The following is a 21,736-nucleotide window of genomic DNA, read 5'->3' on the forward strand; positions in this document are numbered from 1 at the left end:
ATAAACACCAGTAGATATTGTAATGACAATAAGAGAGCTTATGCATCATTCATTGTATTTTCTCACCAACAATTAATTATCAAGTCTTATAAAAACAAAATGGCCATACAGTATTTTGATTGTTTTTAAAACGTAAATCTTCTTAGTAGAAATTTTATGTCCAATAATTTTAACGGATTTTTCGAAAAATACAAAGTGGTATGTACAAAAAATTATGATACATTTAAATAATTATGATTTTGATAACTGGATTGTGTACAAAAAATTAAAGGGTACAAAAAAATATGTGAAATACAGTAATCTATGAATTGAATATAATCATTACCTACAAATCTCTATATTTCCTTTTGGCCAAGCAATGTCTCTGTGTTATAATAATAATAATAATAAAAGAAATTATTTATTAAAGTAATAATATGTATGTAATTTTAGTTTCTGTAATCTATTTCTAATCCCATACAATTATATATAAGGTCAGTAACAAACTATGTCATTACTTTATCCCATGCGACACATTAATTTAAAACTTTGCATAACAGAAGCATTCCTATTTAGCATAATATATTAATTTCTGGTGCTTTTAAAAAATGTAGCTCTTGATATTTTTACTGTATTCTACCTTCCTGGACTGTGATGGATGCAACATTTATTTTTAAACATTTTAATTTTGTTTTGTTCCATCCTACAAAAGAATTCTGACACATAAATGCAAAATGCTACCATACTGGTAAATAATAAAAATATATAGCAGAAAAATTAACAATAGTTGTTTCTAAAAAGTGGAATGATAACTGTCATAGTTCTTTGACACAAGCTGAACAGAAAAGTTTTCAAACTAATGTACAAAGTGTTTTTAATTGTACTGAATTGGGACAACAGTTTTGTATTGGAAAATTACTGTACACAATAAGACATTGGTGGTTTCACAGTTCTAAATATCTGCTTTACCCGCTCTCTGCATGTATTGCTAATAAAACATTGCTTTACATTCAAAGAAAAAACTATTTTTGCAACAGTATTCTATAGCTCAAAGTAAAAAATAGAATTTTGATAGAATTTGATAATAACAGCTTAGTGATAAATTGTGAGCTTTTTCCAAGGAGCTTATTCAAATGCTCAAGTTGTTGTTGTTGTAGGGTTTAACGCCATTTTTCAGCACATGATAGGCTATACAAGGCAACCAGTATTAATGGTGGAGGAAGAACTCGGGGGAAAAACCCAGAAAGATCCACCGACCCACGAGAATCTATTGGCAAGCTTTCTCACATACCCACATTAGCCGAATCCGAGACTCGAACCCATGCAGACAGAGGTGAGATGGCAGTGATCCGTACTGGAGAGCGCTTTAGACCACTCAGCCACTCGGGGCCCCTCAAATGCTCAAGTACAAATGAGCTTCTGCAACAAAAAATGTCAACAACAACAACATCATCACTAACATTATTTAAAACTTCTTTTGTATTGGGGAAAAACAATTATCTCTTACATTGATCCCCTTCTTTCTGTCCTCAATAATCTCCTTGGTCCTGCTGACAAAAAACTGTATGGCATCATTTGGCCAGAATCCAAGACCCAATTTTGTCATCAATGGTGCAATTCTTGGAAATAACACTGAAAAATAAAGACAAAACGTATTTATGGAGAAAAAAATCAGAGTACTCCTTGATATGTAAAAATAACTTTCTAACAGATGACTTAATTTTCTATCACTTCTCTTTAGAAACTAGACCACTCCAGTGGCCTATTGGTTAGAGTGTCCGCCACAGAAGCGGAAGGTCGTGGGTTCGATCCCCAGCCAAGTCATATCAAAGACTTACAAAAATGGTACTAACAGCTGCCTCACTTGGCGATAAGCATTAAGAGGTTAGTGTTAGGACTGGTTGGCCTGGTGTCAGGATAATGTGACTGGGTGGGACATCATGCTACATGTCTGCTGCATGATGCCCCAGTACCAGACATCACTATAAACTGTCACACTGCAGACATCATAGCGATATGACTGAAAAATTGTTAAAGCTACATTAAAATTCCCAATCACACATACACACACACACACATACACATTAGAAACTACTGTAGGAAAACTGATGGTATAACATATATATTTATATAGCTTAGAGAAATAATAATAATAATAATAATAATAATAATAATTTTATTTAAATAAAAGAGTACTTTGCAAAAAAAGGTGGCATAACAAAGGCATTTATTGTAGTTTAATTAATACAGAGTAATATGAAAAATGTGGCACAACATAGGTATTGATATAATATCATTAATGGAGAGTTCTTTGTAAAAAGTGGCACAGCATAGGTATTTATGCAGTTAAATTAATACAGAATACTTTGTAAAAAGGTGGCATAACATATTTATGTAGTTTAATTAATAAAGAGTTCTTTGTAAAAAGTGGCATAACATAGCTACTGATATAGTTAATTAACAAAAAAGTGTATTTGTAAAAAGGTGGCACAACATAGGTAATTAATGTAGTTTAATTAATACAGAGTACTTTGTAAAAGAAACATGTCGTTAGAAAGAATATAGAAGGTTTACAACAGAAAATGTGGTTGTAGATGATAACAACTTTCAGGCCATAAAAATGTGTCATTTTATTTCCAATAATGAAAGCAATATGGCTGACATGCATAATAACATAATCATAAGAATGTAATTATAGTGCCAATTAGTGCACTCATGTGAGATAGGCATATACCACAAGCCTTTCTCACATGGGCAAACTGTATGACACATACCAGTATATACAAATGAGAGAAGATTAGTTGGTAAATCAAACATATTATTATTTCACATTTATCTCCAAGGCAAAGATCTACCCAGGAAAGGAATGCTTTTAAACCCTGGTACAAGCTACTGTCTCGCAGTTTGTCATACATTTTTTTTTTAAATCAAAAGATTCACCAATGACATGAGATTAAAAATAAAAAGATTCATTTGTAACCTGAGATCAAAAATTGAATCATTCATCCATTACCTGAAATTAAAATTTCAAAAGATTCATCTCTAACTTCAGATAAAAAATAAAAAATTCATCTATAACTTGAAATTAAAACTTCAAAAGATTCATTTGTACCTTGAAATAATTTAAAAAAAGCTCCAGTGGCCTAAATGGTTATAGCATCCACTTCAGATGGAGGAGGCTGCAGGTTCGAACTCTAGCTGAGTCATACCAAAAACTTATAAAAATGGTACCAGTAGCTGCTTCATTTGGCACTCAGCAATAAGAGGTTAGTGTTAAGACTGGTTGGCCTGATGTCAGGATAATGTGACTGGGTGGGACATTATGCCACATGTCTGTGGGATGATGCCCCAGTACCAGACATTACTACAAAGTGCCACACTAAAGACATCATAGTGATATGACTAAAACTCTTAAAACTATGTTTAAAATCCAAAACACACACTCCCACACAAAAAAAATCAAAAGATTCATCTGTAACTTGAAATTAAACTTTCAAGCGATTCATTTATAACTTGAGATTAAAAATCAAACATTCATCTATAACTTCAGATTAAAAATCAAATGATTAATCCGTAGCTTGAGGTTAAAAATCAAAAGATTCATCTGAAATTTGAGACTAAAATTTTAGATGGAGGATGGTGTAATCAAATATACCGTATATACTCGCGTAAAAGCCAAAAAATTTAGGAACAAAATAAGGCCTGGAAGAAGGCGGGTCGGCTTATCTGCGGGCCAAGGTCCAAGTCTGAAATTTTGAACACTTTTTTCCCTCAATTTTCAGTATTCATTGTTTCTGTCGATTGCCGAAGATGAGATCACATGCCTAATGATGCCACATGGCTCATAAGATTTGTGCTGTCATGAAGTGAAACAAATATTTTTTTTCTAACTTAAGTGGTAGGATAATGAATGAAAAACATGTTTTAACGTACTTGACATCTATTAGACAGATGTCCATCCACCAGAAAATGCAGCCATACAAGTTATTTGAGCCACGGTAGTACATGTATTTTCCAAAAGAACCGCCATATTAGTAATCTCCAGTCAAGTATTCAACCCTCAGCTAATCAGTAATCATTAAACTCTACGGTATCGTACAAATGCACACTAGCTTATTTCAGTGTAAATATGAAAAGAATCTATGTAAAAAAATAAAAGAATTACGATACTGAAGGTATATACGACAAACATTTTGATCGAGAGTAGAAATACATGTACGATAGTCTTAAAGGAACAATAGCGAGAGGCTCCATACAGGTTTGTTGTGCGTGAATAACTGTAAAACAATATAATTTGTGGGATTTCTTTGACAGGTGTTTTAGAAGTAATCGGCAGCCACAGTTTATATACTACTGTTGTTTAGTTGTTTGTAAAGCAAAGTGGTTTGTTAGCAGTAGAGTGTTGTACAATAGCTACCATATGCTTAATCTGTGGTAAATGCCTCGGGGATAAGAGGTTTGTTTTGTTGCACAATGCCAATGACTTTACTAATACATGTACATGCCGACTCTCAGATGTATTGTTTAATGAGATATGGTAGTGGACATGGTTTCTGCTCAAAGTTATAAACTGTCACAATACTTGAATAATGTCCACGCTGAAACCAATCATATTTTGATCAACTGAAGTAAGACCGATGAAGTAAAAAAGGCCGCAAAGAAAATGAAAACAACACTGGCTTTGATACCAGGAGGTTTAATGTCAGTGTTACAACCTCTTGATGTCTGCCTTAACAAACCTTTTAAGGACAAGTTACGAAAGATGTGGGCAGAATGGGTTTGTTCAGGGGCTGTGAAAATGACAAAAGGCAAGAATTTAATGAGGCTGGACATCGATTTGGTCACCAAGTGGGTAAAAGAAGCGTGGGACTCAATTCCATCGGAAATGATTGCAAAATCATTCAGGAAATGCTGTATCAGCAATGCCATGGATGGAACAGAGGATGATGCTATATTTCAATCCGACAATGACGAGGAGAGCGAGAAGGAGAACGACACATATCGGATGACCATAATGACAATGACGATGTATTTGATGAAAGCACGCCCATAACAGAAGCCGAGTTTCGTGAACTGTTTGGCAAGTCTGATACAGAGCCAGATTTTGAAGGATTCTAAAAGTGATAGAACTTTTATAATTCATGATTTTAGAATGAGGATTAATTAAATTTCCATTAAGACTTAACACTTTAGAATTGTTTTTATTTCAACATATAAATTAGCTTTCTTACTTTCATTTTATTTGATCATGTGAGTTGCCTAAATAAACGTATTCAGAACTCACTTTGTGCATCTTGTGATTTACCAGTAGTCTAGAAATTATGGGTCGGCTTATACGCGGGTCATGCACTTTATAACAGTTTTACCAATTCAGTTTGGAGGGGGGGGTCGGCTTATATGCGAACAGGCTTATACGCGAGTATATACGGTAAGCAAAATGAAAATAACCTAGTTTTAGTTTGAGGACATGGGCTGAGAATAAATGAGAAACTATTTAAGACACATACATGCAAAGATATAAAGCACTTAAAATTAGGTTACTGGTACCAACTTTCTGAAAAGGTTGCAGAAAGATACCCTGCTTTAACTGGGAAATGTTTAAAGCATATGACGTTAAATCCTATGATTTTACATATAAACTTTAACCTAAGTTAAACACTAACAGATGAATCAAGCGGTATTATATATAATTCAACTAGTTTCATAAATATTACAGCAAATAAACACCAGATTAAGATTGCAAATTTAATTTTACTGATGTTGCATTCATTGCCATGCATTTCATGATGATCACAAAACTTTTAATACCTATCGTAAAAAGTCCTTGATATAGATATTTGTTCTTTTTGAGGCATACCCACAAATTTATGTAACAAAGAAAATGTTTATAATAGCAAAATCACCACAACAACAAATTATGATCAGGAAATTTAATTCACAGCAAATGCACCAACATCTTTGCAATCTTAAATGGTATTTTTTACATTATTTTCACGTGATGCAATTTTATTGGCATTATTACATCAGGTTACTAGGTTTACTACCAAATTATGGAATGTAATTTGAAATGGTATTATTACACAATATTGCTATATGTGGTGTGACATCATGGAATGCAATTTATTGCATTATTACACAATATTGGTGTATATTGGAGGATTTAGGCAGTTGTTGTTGTTGTTGTGGGGTTTAACGCCATTTTTCAGCACACGATAGGCTATACATTGCGGCCAGTATTAATGGTGGAGGAAGAACCCGGGAAAGAACCACTGACCTACAAGAAGCTACTGGCAAGCTTTATCACATACCCACATTGGCCGAGTCTGAGACTCAAACCCACGCAGACAGAGGTGAGATGGCAATGATCCGTAATGGAGAGCGCTTTAGACCACTTGGCCACTTGGGGTCCCATTCACAATATTGCTATATGTGGTGCCACATTATGGAATGCAATTTAAATGATATTGTTACATCATGTTGTTAGGGTTGTTTCCACATCATGGAATGCAATTTTAAATGGTATTATTACATCATGTTGTTAGGGTTGTTTCCACATCATGGAATGCTATTTTAAATGGTATTATTACACGATATTGCTATATGTGGTGCCACATTATGGAATGCAATTTAAATGATATTATTACATCATGTTATTAGGGTTGTTTCCACATCATGGAATGCTATTTTAAATGGTATTATTGCACAATATTGCTATATGTGGTGCCACATTATGGAATGCAATTTAAATCATATTATTACATCATGTTATTAGGGTTGTTTCCACATCATGGAATGCTATTTTAAATGGTATTATTGCATGATATTGCTATATGTGGTGCTATATTATGGAATGCAATTTAAATGATATTGTTACATCATGTTGTTAGGGTTGTTCCCACATCATGGAATACAATTTTAAATGGTATTATTACATTATGTTGCTATATGTGTTGCCACATCAAGGAATGCAATTTAAATGACATTATTACATCATGCTGTTAGGGTTGTTTCCACATCATGGAATGCAATTTTAAATGATATTGTTACATCATGTTGCTAGATGTGGTGCCAAATTATGGAATGCAATTTAAATGACATTATTACATCATGTTGTTAGATGTGGTGCCAAATTATGGAATGCAATTTAAATGACATTACATCATGTTGTCAGATGTGTTGCCAAATTATGGAATGCAATTTTAAATGGTATTATTGCATCATGTTGTTAGATGTGTTGCCAAATTATGGAATGCAATGTTTAATAGCAGTATTACATCATGTTCTTAAGCGTTTGTTTGCTGCATCATGAATTGCTATTTGAAGTGGTATTATTAGGTTGCTAGGTGGGTTGCTACCTTATGGAATAAAATTTACATGATATTGTTACAGTATGATGTTTGGCATGTTGCCAAGTTATGGAATTATATTTTCACAGCATTACTTTACTGCACTAGTTCTATTTTTCATAAGCAAATTATCTGAAGACAGGGCCCTGCACCATTATAAAACTTGCCAGAAAATATTCTGACCATTAAAATACTGTATTTGACATTTCAAGTCATGTTTCCAGTTCTTGCCCCTCCATCATAGAACTTTATTCAACAGTACAGGTAACAGATGTTACAAAAAAGGTTATGCTCTACTGGGCAAAAAAATTTACCAGGAATTCTGGACAAGATCATTTCTTTCTTTAACTGCAGAGTGTTGAATCCATCACTAATATTCATTAGTGATGTAAAGATATTCAATTTGGGTGGTGTGGTGGACATAGTGGATCTCAAATAGGCACCATTTCACTTTCATTTAGGACCAAGTAGACACCTTTAGAAGTCTTTTGTTAAAAACCCCATGTTAATATGACTATCCATTCATGGGGAGTAGTGAGAGCAGGATTTTCAAGTCAGCTGTCATGGCAGCCATATTCATTTGGTTTTATGACTAGCAGCATTTTCATTTAATACTAATTAGGTTTTGTAATAAGTTTATTGGTGACACCCCATACTGATCCATTTGGAAAGAGTAAATATAACATTATTTTCATAATGGCCACAATGGTGGCCATACTGAGGGTCAACCTACATCATTTTCCTTTAGGTGGCACTCTACAGTTTCATATTTTGCATAGGGTTAGAATTTTAAAGAAACAGAATTTCCCCGGCTTTCCTCACTGGTTATACTGGCTATTTAAAAAAGACCTTGTCTATCTTAGGTATAATTCAAAGAACCTTTAATTTATTTTATTTTGATGTATGATTGATGGGTGTAATATGGGTTATAGAGTATACAGCTTGGCCCTACTCCAGATGTGTACCTTTCAAAAAAGTGCTAGCTCTACTTGGTCATTTTCATTTCCTGAACTTCAGAGGTAAATTGTATAAAAAAGAGCCGATAACTTTTTTTACATTTTATATATTGGTAATTCACTGCACTTTCAGAAGCTGGTATTGTCTAGTATGGCAAAATTCATTTTCCCTATTTTAATAGCTGCTATAGATAGTGTACTTTAGACTAATTCAGGCTGATTTTTTAGCACAAGGGAGCAGTCATTTTAGTTAGTAGTGTGCTTAAATCATGTACATTTTCCAAAAGTACAATATCCAAAGAAATATCATCCACATTACATTAATGTAGCATAGAGGTATGCCAACATTCTCTCCATTGTGCATGTTTTAAATGTGAAGAACTTCACCTTACATACGTCACTCTCTCAAAAGTACAAAATAACTGGTGAGCACCCCCTTACGACCAACCCAATAAAAACTGATGTCAATTTAAAAAGAGATGCAATAACAAGATTATCAAGATGGTCACCATGGTGACTATATTGGAAGTCAGGTCAACACCCTTTTAATTTAGGAACAACAAAGCATTATAAATCTTCAGATGAATGCCATTACTGATAAGACATTCTGTTTTGGAAGATTTTTATGGTGGCTTCCATGGTAGACATTTTTTTATATATATGAGATGCACAGCAATTCCATTCAGGACCAACTAGACATTATAATAAATCTTCATTTGAATACACAACATCAATTCTAACAGCCATCTAGGAGAAATGGTGATCATTCATTCCGGAGAAATAGTGATAAGATTTTCAAGATGGCTACATCTTTAAGTGGCACTATTTTCATTTAGGATCTACATGCCATCATATAATTGTGTTCTAGGAATAACAAGGTTTTCAGGATGACTGCTGTGCCAGCCATACTGGATGTATGAGTGGCATCAACTAGACAATGGGATGAATGTGTGTCTGAAGTTTCATGGCAATCCTCCATGTAGTCTAGGAGACATAGAAACAACAAACTTGTACCAATCAATGGACAGACAGGATAAACAGACAAAAGACCATCCTCACATGCTCTGCTGGTCTACGACCAGTAGAGATAAAATGAAAAAAATTAAATAGGTAACTAAAGACTTTTGATTTGTCAAAATATTTTCCAGCAAGATTTGGATTTGAGTCAATTTTCATTATGGAGTGACCTAAACAGGAAGTTGGATTTTATTTGTATTCCATATAACTTGACTGAACTGTAATATATTTATCTGTATACAGAAAGCACTCAACTGTCAACAGTAGACTGGTACTCCCAGATCTGCAGTTGCATAATGTAATGGTAGATCTGGGTCTAAAGTACTCATACCTCTGGACTGACCACGATACACTTGTGCTGATGGAGACTTAAGTCAAGTGTAGTTTAGCAATATATACAGGTGTATTTTAGGCAGATCTTATAACCTCCCCCAAGGCAGAGACGATAATCAAATAGTGGCATACATCTTATAGCTAAGGCATAACAGTCCTTTGTAGCTGAATGGTCTAAGACACCTGCCTTTACACATCTTAGCACTGTCCACATGGGTTTTTTTCTCAACTTGGTTAATGCAGGTATGTGAGAAAGCTTGGAAGTAGCTTCCAGTGGGTTATTTGGTTACTTCCATTTCTGACTCTGAGTAATTGTATATGCTTCACTCTTTCAATTGCTTATACATTCAATTTTTATTTTAAAAATTTCAAGGAGTAACATTATTCTCATACCTGATAGGATAACACCTGCATTTCTTACCAAGGTAAATATGGTTGTTACTTAATGAAACATTATTCTTATACCTGATAAAACAACACCTGCCTTTCTTACCAAGGTAAATATTGTTGTTACTTAATGAAACATTATTCTCATACCTGATAGGATAACACCTGCATTTCTTACCAAGGTAAATATGGTTGTTACTTAATGAAACATTTATTCTTATACCTGATAGGACAACACCTGCCTTTCTTACCAAGGTAAATATGGTTGTTACTTAATGAAACATTTAATCTCATACCTGAGAGGATAACACCTGGATTTCTTACCAAGGTAAATATGGTTGTTACTTAATGAAACATTATTCTTATACCTGATAAAACAACACCTGCCTTTCTTACCAAGGTAAATATTGTTGTTACTTAATGAAACATTATTCTCATACCTGATAGGATAACACCTGCATTTCTTACCAAGGTAAATATGGTTGTTACTTAATGAAACATTTATTCTTATACCTGATAGGACAACACCTGCCTTTCTTACCAAGGTAAATATGGTTGTTACTTAATGAAACATTTAATCTCATACCTGAGAGGATAACACCTGGATTTCTTACCAAGGTAAATATGGTTGTTACTTAATGAAACATTATTCTTATACCTGATAGGATAACACCTGCATTTCTTACCAAGGTAAATATGGTTGTTACTTAATGAAACATTATTCTCATACCTGATAGGATAACACCTGCATTTCTTACCAAGGTAAATATGGTTGTTACTTAATGAAACATTTATTCTTATACCTGATAGGACAACACCTGCCTTTCTTACCAAGGTAAATATGGTTGTTACTTAATGAAACATTTAATCTCATACCTGAGAGGATAACACCTGGATTTCTTACCAAGGTAAATATGGTTGTTACTTAATGAAACATTATTCTTATACCTGATAGGATAACAAATGGACTTAAGATTTCAGAGGAAAACACTCTCTGAGCCAGGGTTACAAAGGGATCATCTGGATTCTCAATGGAATTGGTCTGGATTCCAAAAGCAGTGCTGGCAATTACATCCATGGTAAATCTGCCACAGAGCCTAAAGAAAGAAAAGTATCCAGTTACATCCATGGCAAATCTGCCACATAGACTAACAACAGAAAATGATCCAATTAGTACTTTATTTCATCTTTTTATTAATCAAACAAAACAATCTGTACTTTTGATGTGATCCTTTTTCTAAAAGCATGTTTTATGTCTTTAGTGCTTCTGAATAAAATAAGCTTATGCTTGGAAACCATGATATGAATTAAGCTTGATTATGCTTGGAAACCATGATATGCATTATGCTTGGAAACTATGATATGCATTATGCTTGGAAACCATGATATGTGTTATGCTTGGAAACCATGCTATGCATTATGCTTGGAAACCATGATATGTAATATGCTTGGAAACCATGATATGCATTATGCTTCAAGTCTGCTTGGTCTTTTAAATGATAAAATAAATATGTAAAAAAAATCATAAATTATTACCATGATTCAATAAAACCTGATGGCATAAAAAGGATGTTATATGCAATAGAGTTCCATGTGGTAAAAAGTGGACTTTCAAAAATTTTTAACCATCCATGTAGCATATGGGTGATGTGGACTTTGTGTAATAGGTTAGCATCCATGTGGTATATGGGTCAGGTGGACTTTGCAAATAAGGTCATGAGAAAATACAGCAAACAAGAGTAGCAAAACAATCTATGATTAGTATAATCAAGGAAAATTTATTTTTGAGATAGGACACAGGTGTGCTGTTATGATGGCTATATTGTGCTGTACTTAATATGAAGAGAAGGGAGAGTGTGTGTGTATGAATGATTAGGATTTTTAACGTAGCTTTAACAATTTTTCAGTGATATCGCTACGATGTCTGCAGTGTGGCAGTTTATAGTGATGTCTAGCACTGGGGCATCATGCCGCAGACATGTAGCATGATGTCACACCTAGTCACATTATCCTGACACCAGACCGACCAGTCCTAACACTAACCTCTTAATGCTGAGTGCCAAGTGAGGCAGCTGTTAGTACCATTTTTGGATGTCTTTGGTATGATTCAACCGGGAATCGAACCCATGACCTCCCACATCAGAGGCGGACACTCAAAACCACTAAGCCACCGGAGCGGTCAAAGAAAGGGTGAAATGAAATATTAAATGCAATAAGTGCAAACGGTATTCTGAGGAACCTGGTCTCAACTGTAAACTGTATTACGATGGTTCTTTTTGTATATACTGAGACAGGAACTATCATCGCAAAAGACAATTGTTTGAAACCATTATCATGAAAGACCATTGTTTCAAAAGACCAATGTCATGAAAGATCATTGTTTAGAAAGACCACTGTTATGAAAGACCATTATTTAGGAAGACCGTTGTCTAGCAAGACCATTGTTTTAGAAGATCACTGTCATGAAAGACCATTGTTTTGGAAGACCACTATTATGAAAAACTATTGCTTTGGAAAACCACAGTCATGAAGGACCATTGTTTTAGAAGAGCACTGTTTTGAAAGTCCATTGTTTTTTTAGACGATTGTCATGAATCATCATTACCTTGGAAGACTAATGTCATGAAAAACAATTGTTTTGGAAGATGACTACCATGAAAGACTAAATGGCTTGAAAAACTACTTTTTGTTGGCAGAAGGACTGGTCTTCCCTCAGTACAGGTTTTAGTGAATTTTTTTTGGCAGAAGGAGTGGTCTTCCCTCAATACAGGTTTTAGTGAATTTTTGTTGGCAGAAGGATTGGTCTTCCTTCAGTACATGTTTTAGTGTATTTTTGTTGGCAGAAGGAGTGGTCTTCTGTTAATACAGGTTTCAGTGCATTTTTGCTGTGTTTCAAGTCTATGCTCTTAAAAAAGGTAACAGAAAAGAGTACAAAAATAACAAGCTTTGTAAAATTTAACAAATAATTTATTTTCCAGGAATGGAAAGTAAAAATGATATTAAAAAAATATGGTATTGCAAATTAAATTGCAAAATAATCATAGAATTACAGATACACATCCTAATAATAAAAGTTCTGTATACAAATTAGTGGAAATCCAAATTAAGTCCAATGCTATAGGTGTTGATGTGCCTGTGATGGCTTGTAAAGTGTTGATGTGCCAATAGTCTTTTGTTGAATCAAAATAATACAATCCAAGAAGAAATCCTTATTTGAAATTCAGTATAAAATAAAGTTTATATTTCAAACAATTTTATTAGAGCACTTTTGTATTTCTAGAGAAGAAATAATCTGAATAATTCCAAATCAAATACTGTACACAACAATAACTTGATTCTGCTTGAATGTTAAAGCACAAATGAATAATCTTTCCAGTGACAAGATTATACAGTCTTTTACTTGACCTCAGGTCATAATTATCATTTTCTAAAAAAATATATAACTGAATGGAAAATAACCTTCTAGAAACTTCATAATGATCACAAAATAAAATGTTCATCATAGTTAGAAAGTCTGTTACTAAAATTATAATATATAACCTGGACTATGTCAGGTACACCAGGTACATTTTAGGGAAATTCCAATAACCTAGACCCAGACCCGAATAAACAGGATTACTTCTATTAATAATGATCCTGATATTAAACCCAAACACAGAATATTTGAACTATGTATTAGTTGTTTAGAAATTAAAAAAGTCAGTAATTCAGGTCAAGTAGAAAATAAGCTTGATTTTGGACAAGATTAAGTCAAACATACAATGTTATATTATGACAGCATAAAATGAAATTTAAAAAAAGTATTTTAAAAAAAAACAACACACAATGCAATTAAATATACATATCACTTCCCTTCATTAAAAAAATGTAAGATTCATGTAATAAAGATCTCTCTTTGCTATTAATCGAATACACATGTGATAAAAAATTATATAAGACGAAATCTTATGAATGACACAAAGTATATATGAAACAATACATTTCTTTACACATGAAAGTGCATCTGCTACTAAATTGTCTTTTCTCGTACCTATATAATGTCAATAATGTATTCCTGCAACGTCAACCTCGACCTTAATAATCTGATTTTTTTCCCCATCTTGCCAATGAAACTAAGGGGGGTTGTAACCACTAAACACAATAATCAGATAAACTTGAAAAAGCTGCAGTGCCAATATGAAAGCCAAACATACCTTCTCGATTGCAGAATAATTTCTCTGGTGCTTTTTTAATTCTTAGTAAAACAGTACACTAGATATCTACACCATTTGTGTCTTCTTGAATCACCAACCCCAATATCACTTGCATCAACAGACATTTTAAATTATTGAAATTTGGAGAAGAAAGAACTGGTGTACTCTTCAGTATGGCTTTTAGCTTATCAAAAACCTCCTGACATTGTTCAGACTGATGAAACTTGGTTTTCTTGCTCAACAAATTTGTCCGGGTTCAGCAATTATGGAACAATTGGAACAAAATTTCAAATAATATCCAGCCATACCCCAAAATTTCATCAGCTGCTTTTTACTGATAGGCACAGGGAATTCACAGATAGCCTTGACCTTAAGATCTATAGGTTTAACTTGTCCAAATACCATGTGTCCTGGAAATGTACCACAAACATGACAAAATTCACTTTTGGAATAAACTGTCAAATTTGCATCTTCAATCAGCCTGTCAAAGAATTTCCAAATTGTCTATAGGTGATCTTTAGTTATCAGTGTAGATGATGGTATCACTGATTTAAGCATCACAATTATCTAGACAAGACTTAATCATATTCATTAAACGTTGAAAAGAACAAGGTGAACCTTTCATCTCAAATGGCATCACTTTATATAGGTAAAGTCAATCTTAAGTCACAAATGCCAAAATTTCCTTTACCCTTTCTGTCAGTGGAATTGGCCAGAATCCTTTCCGAAGGGTCAAAATTGGTGACATACTTTGTATTTACAATTTTATCAATGGAGTTATCAATTCTTAGCAATGGAAATTAATCTGTTTTAGTCACACTGTTCACCTTTCTATAGTCAGTGCACATGTGGAAAGTATTATCTGATTTTAGTACAAGTATACATGGTGAATTCCAGTCACTTTTGCTCGTTTCTATTAAATCATTCTCCAACAAATAGTGAATTTCTTTTTTCAAACATTCCTGTTAGAGAGGGTTCATCCTGTATGTATGTTGTTTCACAGGTGTGGAATCAATAATTTTAATGTTATGGTAGATTTTATTTGTTCTTGTAGGAACAACTGGAAACAAGTCCTCATTTTCAAGTAATAGCTGTTTTAGTTTGTTCTTTTCTTGTTGCTGCAAATGTGAAAGTTTTTGGTCCAGATTATTCGTAATGTCTAATTCCAAAGATTGATTACTCCAAAGTCACTACAGTCCAATTGCATTTCACTGCCTAAATCGGGGCCCTGAGTGGCCGAGTGGTCTAGAGCGCTATCCGTTACGGATCATTGCCATATATCTCACCTCTGTCTGCGTGGGTTCAAGTCTAGGATTCGGCCACTGTGGGTATGTGTGAAAGCTTACCAGTAGCTTCTCGTAGGTTGATGGTTCTTTCCGGGGTTTTCCCGGGTTCTTCCTCCACCGTTAATACTGGCCGCCATGCATAGCCTATTGTGTGCTGAAAAATGGTGTTAAACCCCCATAACAACAACAACAACAACTGCCTAAATCCTCAATGTGTGGGACAGGTAAAACTTGACTGCATGAATAACCTGGCTATCATTATCAACATACTCCTTTAACATACTTATATGACAAAGCTGTGTTTGTTTTCACCTCCCAGGAGAATTCATGATATAATTTAAATCACTGACTTTCTTTTCAACTGTGTAAGGACCATAGTACTTAGCCTGAAGATGATTATGTGGTATGGGCATTAGAACCAGAACTCTATCACCAGGCTGAAAAATCCTTTCCCTTGTATTTTCTTCATACCTTAATTTCATTTTTGACTGAGTACAGTGCAGATTAGTTCTAGCAAGCTCACAAGCCTCTGACATGTTTTACTTAAAATTGAAAACATAATCTAGAAAATAAATTTCTGTAACTAGTTCAAAGGGAATGAATTCTAAATATTCCTGAACTGATTCCATAACAGCAAACAACAGTAAATGAACACCTTCGTCCCAATCCTTTCCAGTATCAAAAAAATATGACCTAATCATATTTTTAAAAGTGTGATTAAAACTTTCTAAAGCCCCTTGGCTTTTAGGGTGATAGGCAGAAGACTTGAATTGTTGGAAGCCTAATTTATACATAACTTGCTGGAAAATTCACACATTAGCATAAGGAATTGACAGAATTTACAAAATCCCTTTAAATTTTGGCCAATAAAAGTGATTCAAGATCTTGTGATACGTCTTCTTGATCCCTAAATGACCAGCAAAAGGAGTTTCATGGGCTAGACTAAGAATTTCCTGTCTTTACAACTTTGGAATTATAATTTAAAAGTTCACTGACCACTCATCACCTGTAGGTACCTAAGGTGGTCTCCCTTTCCTCACAAGGATCCCATTTTTAACAAAATAACAAACAGGTATCCCTCTGAAACAAACAGGAGAACCCAGGATTTTGCTCCTGTTCAACAACAAGTGATTGTTGTTTCTCAGTCCAATTAGAATAAAGATAATGAGTAGTTAAAGGAGTATAATTACGGGGTAGCATTGGCCATTAAACTTCCTGTGACCACTCAATGACTCCCTATGTTCTCTATGACTGATAAGCTCTCTTTAGAGTAAAGGCCCAGTTGAACTTAGACCTTAACTCCAAGAGGTCTCTGGTTCTCTGATGAAGTGGGGAATCCTTACAATAAGAATGGGACCAGTGATGAAGTGGGGAATCCTTACAATAAGAATGGGACTAATGATAAGGTGGGGGAATCCTTACGAAAAGAATGGGACTAGTGATGAAGTGGGGAATCCTTACAATAAGAATGGGACTAGTGATGAAGTGGGGAATCCTTCCAATAAGAATGTCATGAACATATGCAAGGCTGCATATCTTGAGCCAAGACGCATCAGCTCAATTCGCAAATATCTTTCAGTTAATGCCACTAAAACACTTGTGTGTTCATTAGTACTTTCAAGACTGGACTATTGTAACTCAATTCTGTCTGGTTCATCTCAATATCTACTCCAGAAACTTCAAATAGTTCAAAACACAGCTGCACGAATCATACTTAGAGTACCACGATCAGAGCACACCTACCCGCTGCTCTGTACCCTACACTGGCTATCCATTTGATCTAGAATCAAACACAAAATTTGTTCTCTGTGCTATGTTTCACTGTCGGAATCTAGTCCAACATACCTATCCGACCTCACCCATGTGTACACACCAGCAAGATACTTACGCTCCTCTTTTGACAATCGTATACTCATTATTCCCACTATGAAAACAAAGTCATATGGACAGCATTCTTTTGCATACCAGGGCCCAGCAATGTGGAATGAATTACCCACTGAACTTAGACACAAAGACACAGTGATCACATTCAAGAGGGCTCTCAAAACTCACTTATTTTGACTGCAAGAACAAACTTAAAGACCGAATAATGTTTCCTACCTGAAATATTCTCAGCATGTTTTTTTAATATTTTTTAATGTTTTTTCTAATTTCATGGTGTTTGTTTTTGTAAAAATATTATTATTATTTTTATCTTATAGGTGTTGTCTAATGTTGTAAAGCACTTAGAGCTTCTACAGATTAGGCGCTATACAAAGTCCTCCTCCTTATTATAATTATTATTATTATTATTATTATTAAATATCGTATGTACCTTGTATCAATTATATACCACGAGAGGATATATGCTCCAGGGAACTGTGTATTGACCGACTGATGAACTCGTCACTTTCATGCAAGTGTGTCCGCTACAAAATGCAGTTCTACGATTTTACTTGTTGTTGACAATCATGTATGCAAATTGATAAGTTGATTGTTTTCCTTTTGAGTTTCTATTTTTATTCACATTTATTAAATCAATATAAGACACACTCATGATTTAAACATTAAATATGGTTTTTATGAAGAAAGTAGTGCACTACAAACAAGGGTAGCCACGTGTACACTGAACTTGAACTGTCAGACATTCGCGTACTGGCGTATGGAAATTAGCATGGAATAGAAACTAAGCAAAATGACGAACCAACAAGAGGTAATCAAAATATTTTAATATATTGACAGTTCATCTAAGTCATTACTCTGCATTAATTAACAATCTAAAGACTATAAAATTCTCACTGTCACTGGCTATGTCTCTCTCTCCTAATAATGTTTCCTACCTGAAATATTTTCAGCATGCTTTTATTTTTTTTATTTTTTTTACTGTTTTTCTAATTTCATGGTGTTTGTTTTTGTAATAATATTATATGTTTTTTATCTTATAGGTGTTGTCCAATGTTGTAAAGTGCTTAGAGCTTCTAAAGATTAGGCGGTACACAAAGTCCTCATTATTATTATTATTATAAAGTGGCGGAATCCTTACAATAAGAATGGGACTAGTGATAAAATGCAGACTCAGATTTAAGTTTTATGTGATCTATTAAGTCACAGACTTGTATGGTATTAAAAGTTTAAGACTCAAACATCAAGTACAACACTTCAAATAATAACTCATTAATTTTTACATTACAGCGGTAGTGTGCAGTTGGACAAACGTAAGTAAATTAAGCAACAGCTTTTGTGACAAGTTGTCAATAACATTTATCAATGTCAAAGTTTAGTGTTCAGATGTTATTTTAAAATTATGGTTTACTTATAGACTTCGAAACATTGTATAACTTTTCACTAAAGCCATATAGGTTAATTTCAAACTGAGCCTTGAGAAACAATCAGTGGCTGTAACAAAATAACAGCATATGTACAAAGCCTTGAGAAACACTCAGCAGCTTTACAATTTAACAAATAGCTATTAGAGAGAGCTTTGAGAAACACTCATTTGCTCTCTTTTCAAACATGCACTTATTATTATTATTATTATTATTATTATTATTTGATATCCTATTCCTATTAATTGTAATAAGCATCATTATTCAAACAAGGTCTGCAAGAAACCCTTGACTTGACCTCACAGGATCATAAAAATACTGTCTGAATACTATTTAACTGATAAGCAGGTATGTAAGCTGAAGTTGCTGATTTAAAAACATGACAATGAATGAATAAATATCCATAAAGGTATTCTGTACGAAGAGATGTAGATTTCAAAACTCAGTTTTAGATCTATCCATAATGTTCTGTAAAAGAAACATTATCTTCTTTGCATTTATTTAGGTAGATATTATGAAACAGCTATGAATTCTGATTCATGGAAAATAATAAACAAAAGAGTTACCTTATCTTTGCATACTTCCTTATATGGTATTCATAGTAAAATAATAGTAAAAGATTTTACTACGCTATTTCTGAATGTACGGAGCTCGTAATGTGACCCTCGGAAACCCGAACAGGTCCTGGTTTAGATGCTGACAAACCTTTTTTACCTCCTGCAGAATTCTGTGACAGGCAGCAAAAATTCTGCCGTTCGCTGGGTAGAAACCGCAAGGAAAATTCAGCGAACGCGCGCTTGCAGGGGCAACTGTACACTGCTACCGATGGCAACAAAACTACACCTAAATTAAAAATTGTAATTGAAAACCTAAATAACCCAGAGTGTTAGTAAAGTGTGCACTAATTTATTCTTCAGTGGTCAAAATTTGCAGTATGAATAAATGTTTTAGCTTTAAAAATTAGTGATGTCATAAGTGACCCCTAACTATTATGCGAGATAACAACAGGAGTGCTCCAAATGTGCCAAAATTGGAAATGAGGCTAATACCTAGAAAAGTTATACATGCATTCCTGGCATAATAACATCGTAAAATGAAATAGTTAAATGGATGATTTGTTAAGAATTTATATGGGAATATGAAATATACCTGAGAATCATACCAATCATCATTTGGCATTAAATAACAGTAGGTAATAATGAATAAATTAATATTGTCCATCAATGTTGACAACACCCACCCACCTAGCTAACCACCTCGTCATACTAGTATTAGTACTACCACTCATGCTGCTTTACCACCGAAAGCTTTGCAATGAATGAAATTGATTTGTAACTGTTTTTAACAAAATTAGAGGCTAGATTTCCTTCCCATTACAGTATCACTGTGATCAATATCCTTGGATTCAGCCAAATGAGTAACAGTGACCTTATCAAAGGCTAAACCAATATATGTGTCGGCTAAAGGAATTCTTTCCTGATCAACATCATTCTCAGCAGCTTTCTTTGCCATAGCTCTAGTAACTGCACAAGCTGGGTATAAATCAGGGATTTCATTTTCAATAGGATTGACTTCCTGATCTAAATAGGGCTAGTCAGTTACAAGTAGATTAACCACAAACTTACCTACAGCTAGGTAATTTCATAGTAATAAATGAATACCCTTGATGGGTAAAGACTACACTGTTCCAACTGTCACGGGTCCTGAAACTAAGCCTGATTTACTCAATGGAGAGGAACATTAACAAAGCTGCAATCTCCTCCCTAAAAAAGAACACTCTCATTAGAAGACTTCTCAGATAAAGGCAAACTACCTGATAATAAAAGACTCTGAGAAGCTCCCGTTTCCCTTAAAATTTTAATAAGGATAGGATTGGCATCACTAATGAGTGATGTAGAACTGTTCAACATGATTGGTTCATAATTCTCCATAATAATATCAGACTGTGGTTTGTTTGACCCAACAAATGTCTTGTGACCTTGAGCTCTTAGAAATAAGAGCATTTGGAATAGAACTGTCTTGATTCTTTTACTTATTTTTCAATCTGTAGCAGTCAGATCATACGCCCTTTCTTCTTGCAATAGGTACACATAGAAAAAGGTGACTTCTGATCAGTCTTATCATAAACTTGATTTCTAAACAGTGTGCCAGTCTAAAATGTTGAAGTGCTAATATTGGACTGAAATACTTTTTTACCAGTAGAAGTTTGAGTGGAAGACTTATTGACAAGTGAGTGAGTGAATGATTTTGATTACTAATGTACCTTTAACAATGTTTCAGTCTTATCACAATGATGTATGCAGTGTGGCAGTTTATAGTGATGTCTAGCACCGGGGCATCATGCCGCAGACATGTAGCATAATGACCCACCCAGTCACATTATCCTGACACCAGGCTGACCAGCCCTAACACTAACCTATTAATGCTAAGCACCAAGTGAGGCAGCTGTTAGTATCATTTTTGTAAGTCTTTGGTATGACTTAGCCGGGGATAGAATGCACGATGTCCCGCATCCAAGGCAGATGCTCTAATCACTAGGCCACTAGAGCAGTCACTTATTGACAAAAGAAATTTAATAAGCTAAGGAATACTTGTCAGCTGTACAAGCAGAATTTTCTAAAGTTTTGACATTATGCTCATCTAGGTAAGTCTTAACGTCACTACAAATGCAATTCTTGAGCTCTCAATCAATTAGTTGTCTGAGATTTTCATAATCTTGACCAACATTCTTGGTTAAAGACCACTTATCAAATCCATGTAAATGCTCTTTTTCTCAGGCAAATATGGCATGAGTTTGTCCAGTTTCTTCTTTATAGTTCCTAAACTTTTGTTGATAAGCCTCATGGACCAACTCATAACCCTTCAAGATATATTCCTTCTCCACATCATATTCAGCACTATGTTGTACTGACAGTGAAATGCAAGTAGCATGAA

The 21,736-nt window shown here is 34.2% G+C and overlaps 1 protein-coding gene across 2 annotated transcripts in view; it reads right to left on the reverse strand.

Annotated features, from left to right (window-relative positions):
• Positions 1 to 21,736, reverse strand: part of LOC149776689 (cytochrome P450 3A24-like) — a 119,796-nt gene that overhangs the window by 45,870 nt on the left and 52,190 nt on the right. For both annotated transcript variants that reach the window (XM_089941226.1, XM_089941225.1), the window contains exons 8-9: positions 10,967 to 11,115; positions 1,487 to 1,611 (exon numbers count right to left, since the gene is read on the reverse strand). In XM_089941226.1, coding sequence (XP_089797352.1) covers positions 1,487 to 1,611; positions 10,967 to 11,115 — 274 coding nt within the window. The remainder of the gene's footprint in view (positions 1 to 1,486; positions 1,612 to 10,966; positions 11,116 to 21,736) is intronic.

This window comes from Sinohyriopsis cumingii, chromosome 18 (assembly GCF_028554795.1).
Source record: "Sinohyriopsis cumingii isolate HCF-2022 chromosome 18, ASM2855479v2, whole genome shotgun sequence".
Classification (NCBI taxonomy): domain Eukaryota; kingdom Metazoa; phylum Mollusca; class Bivalvia; order Unionida; family Unionidae; genus Sinohyriopsis; species Sinohyriopsis cumingii.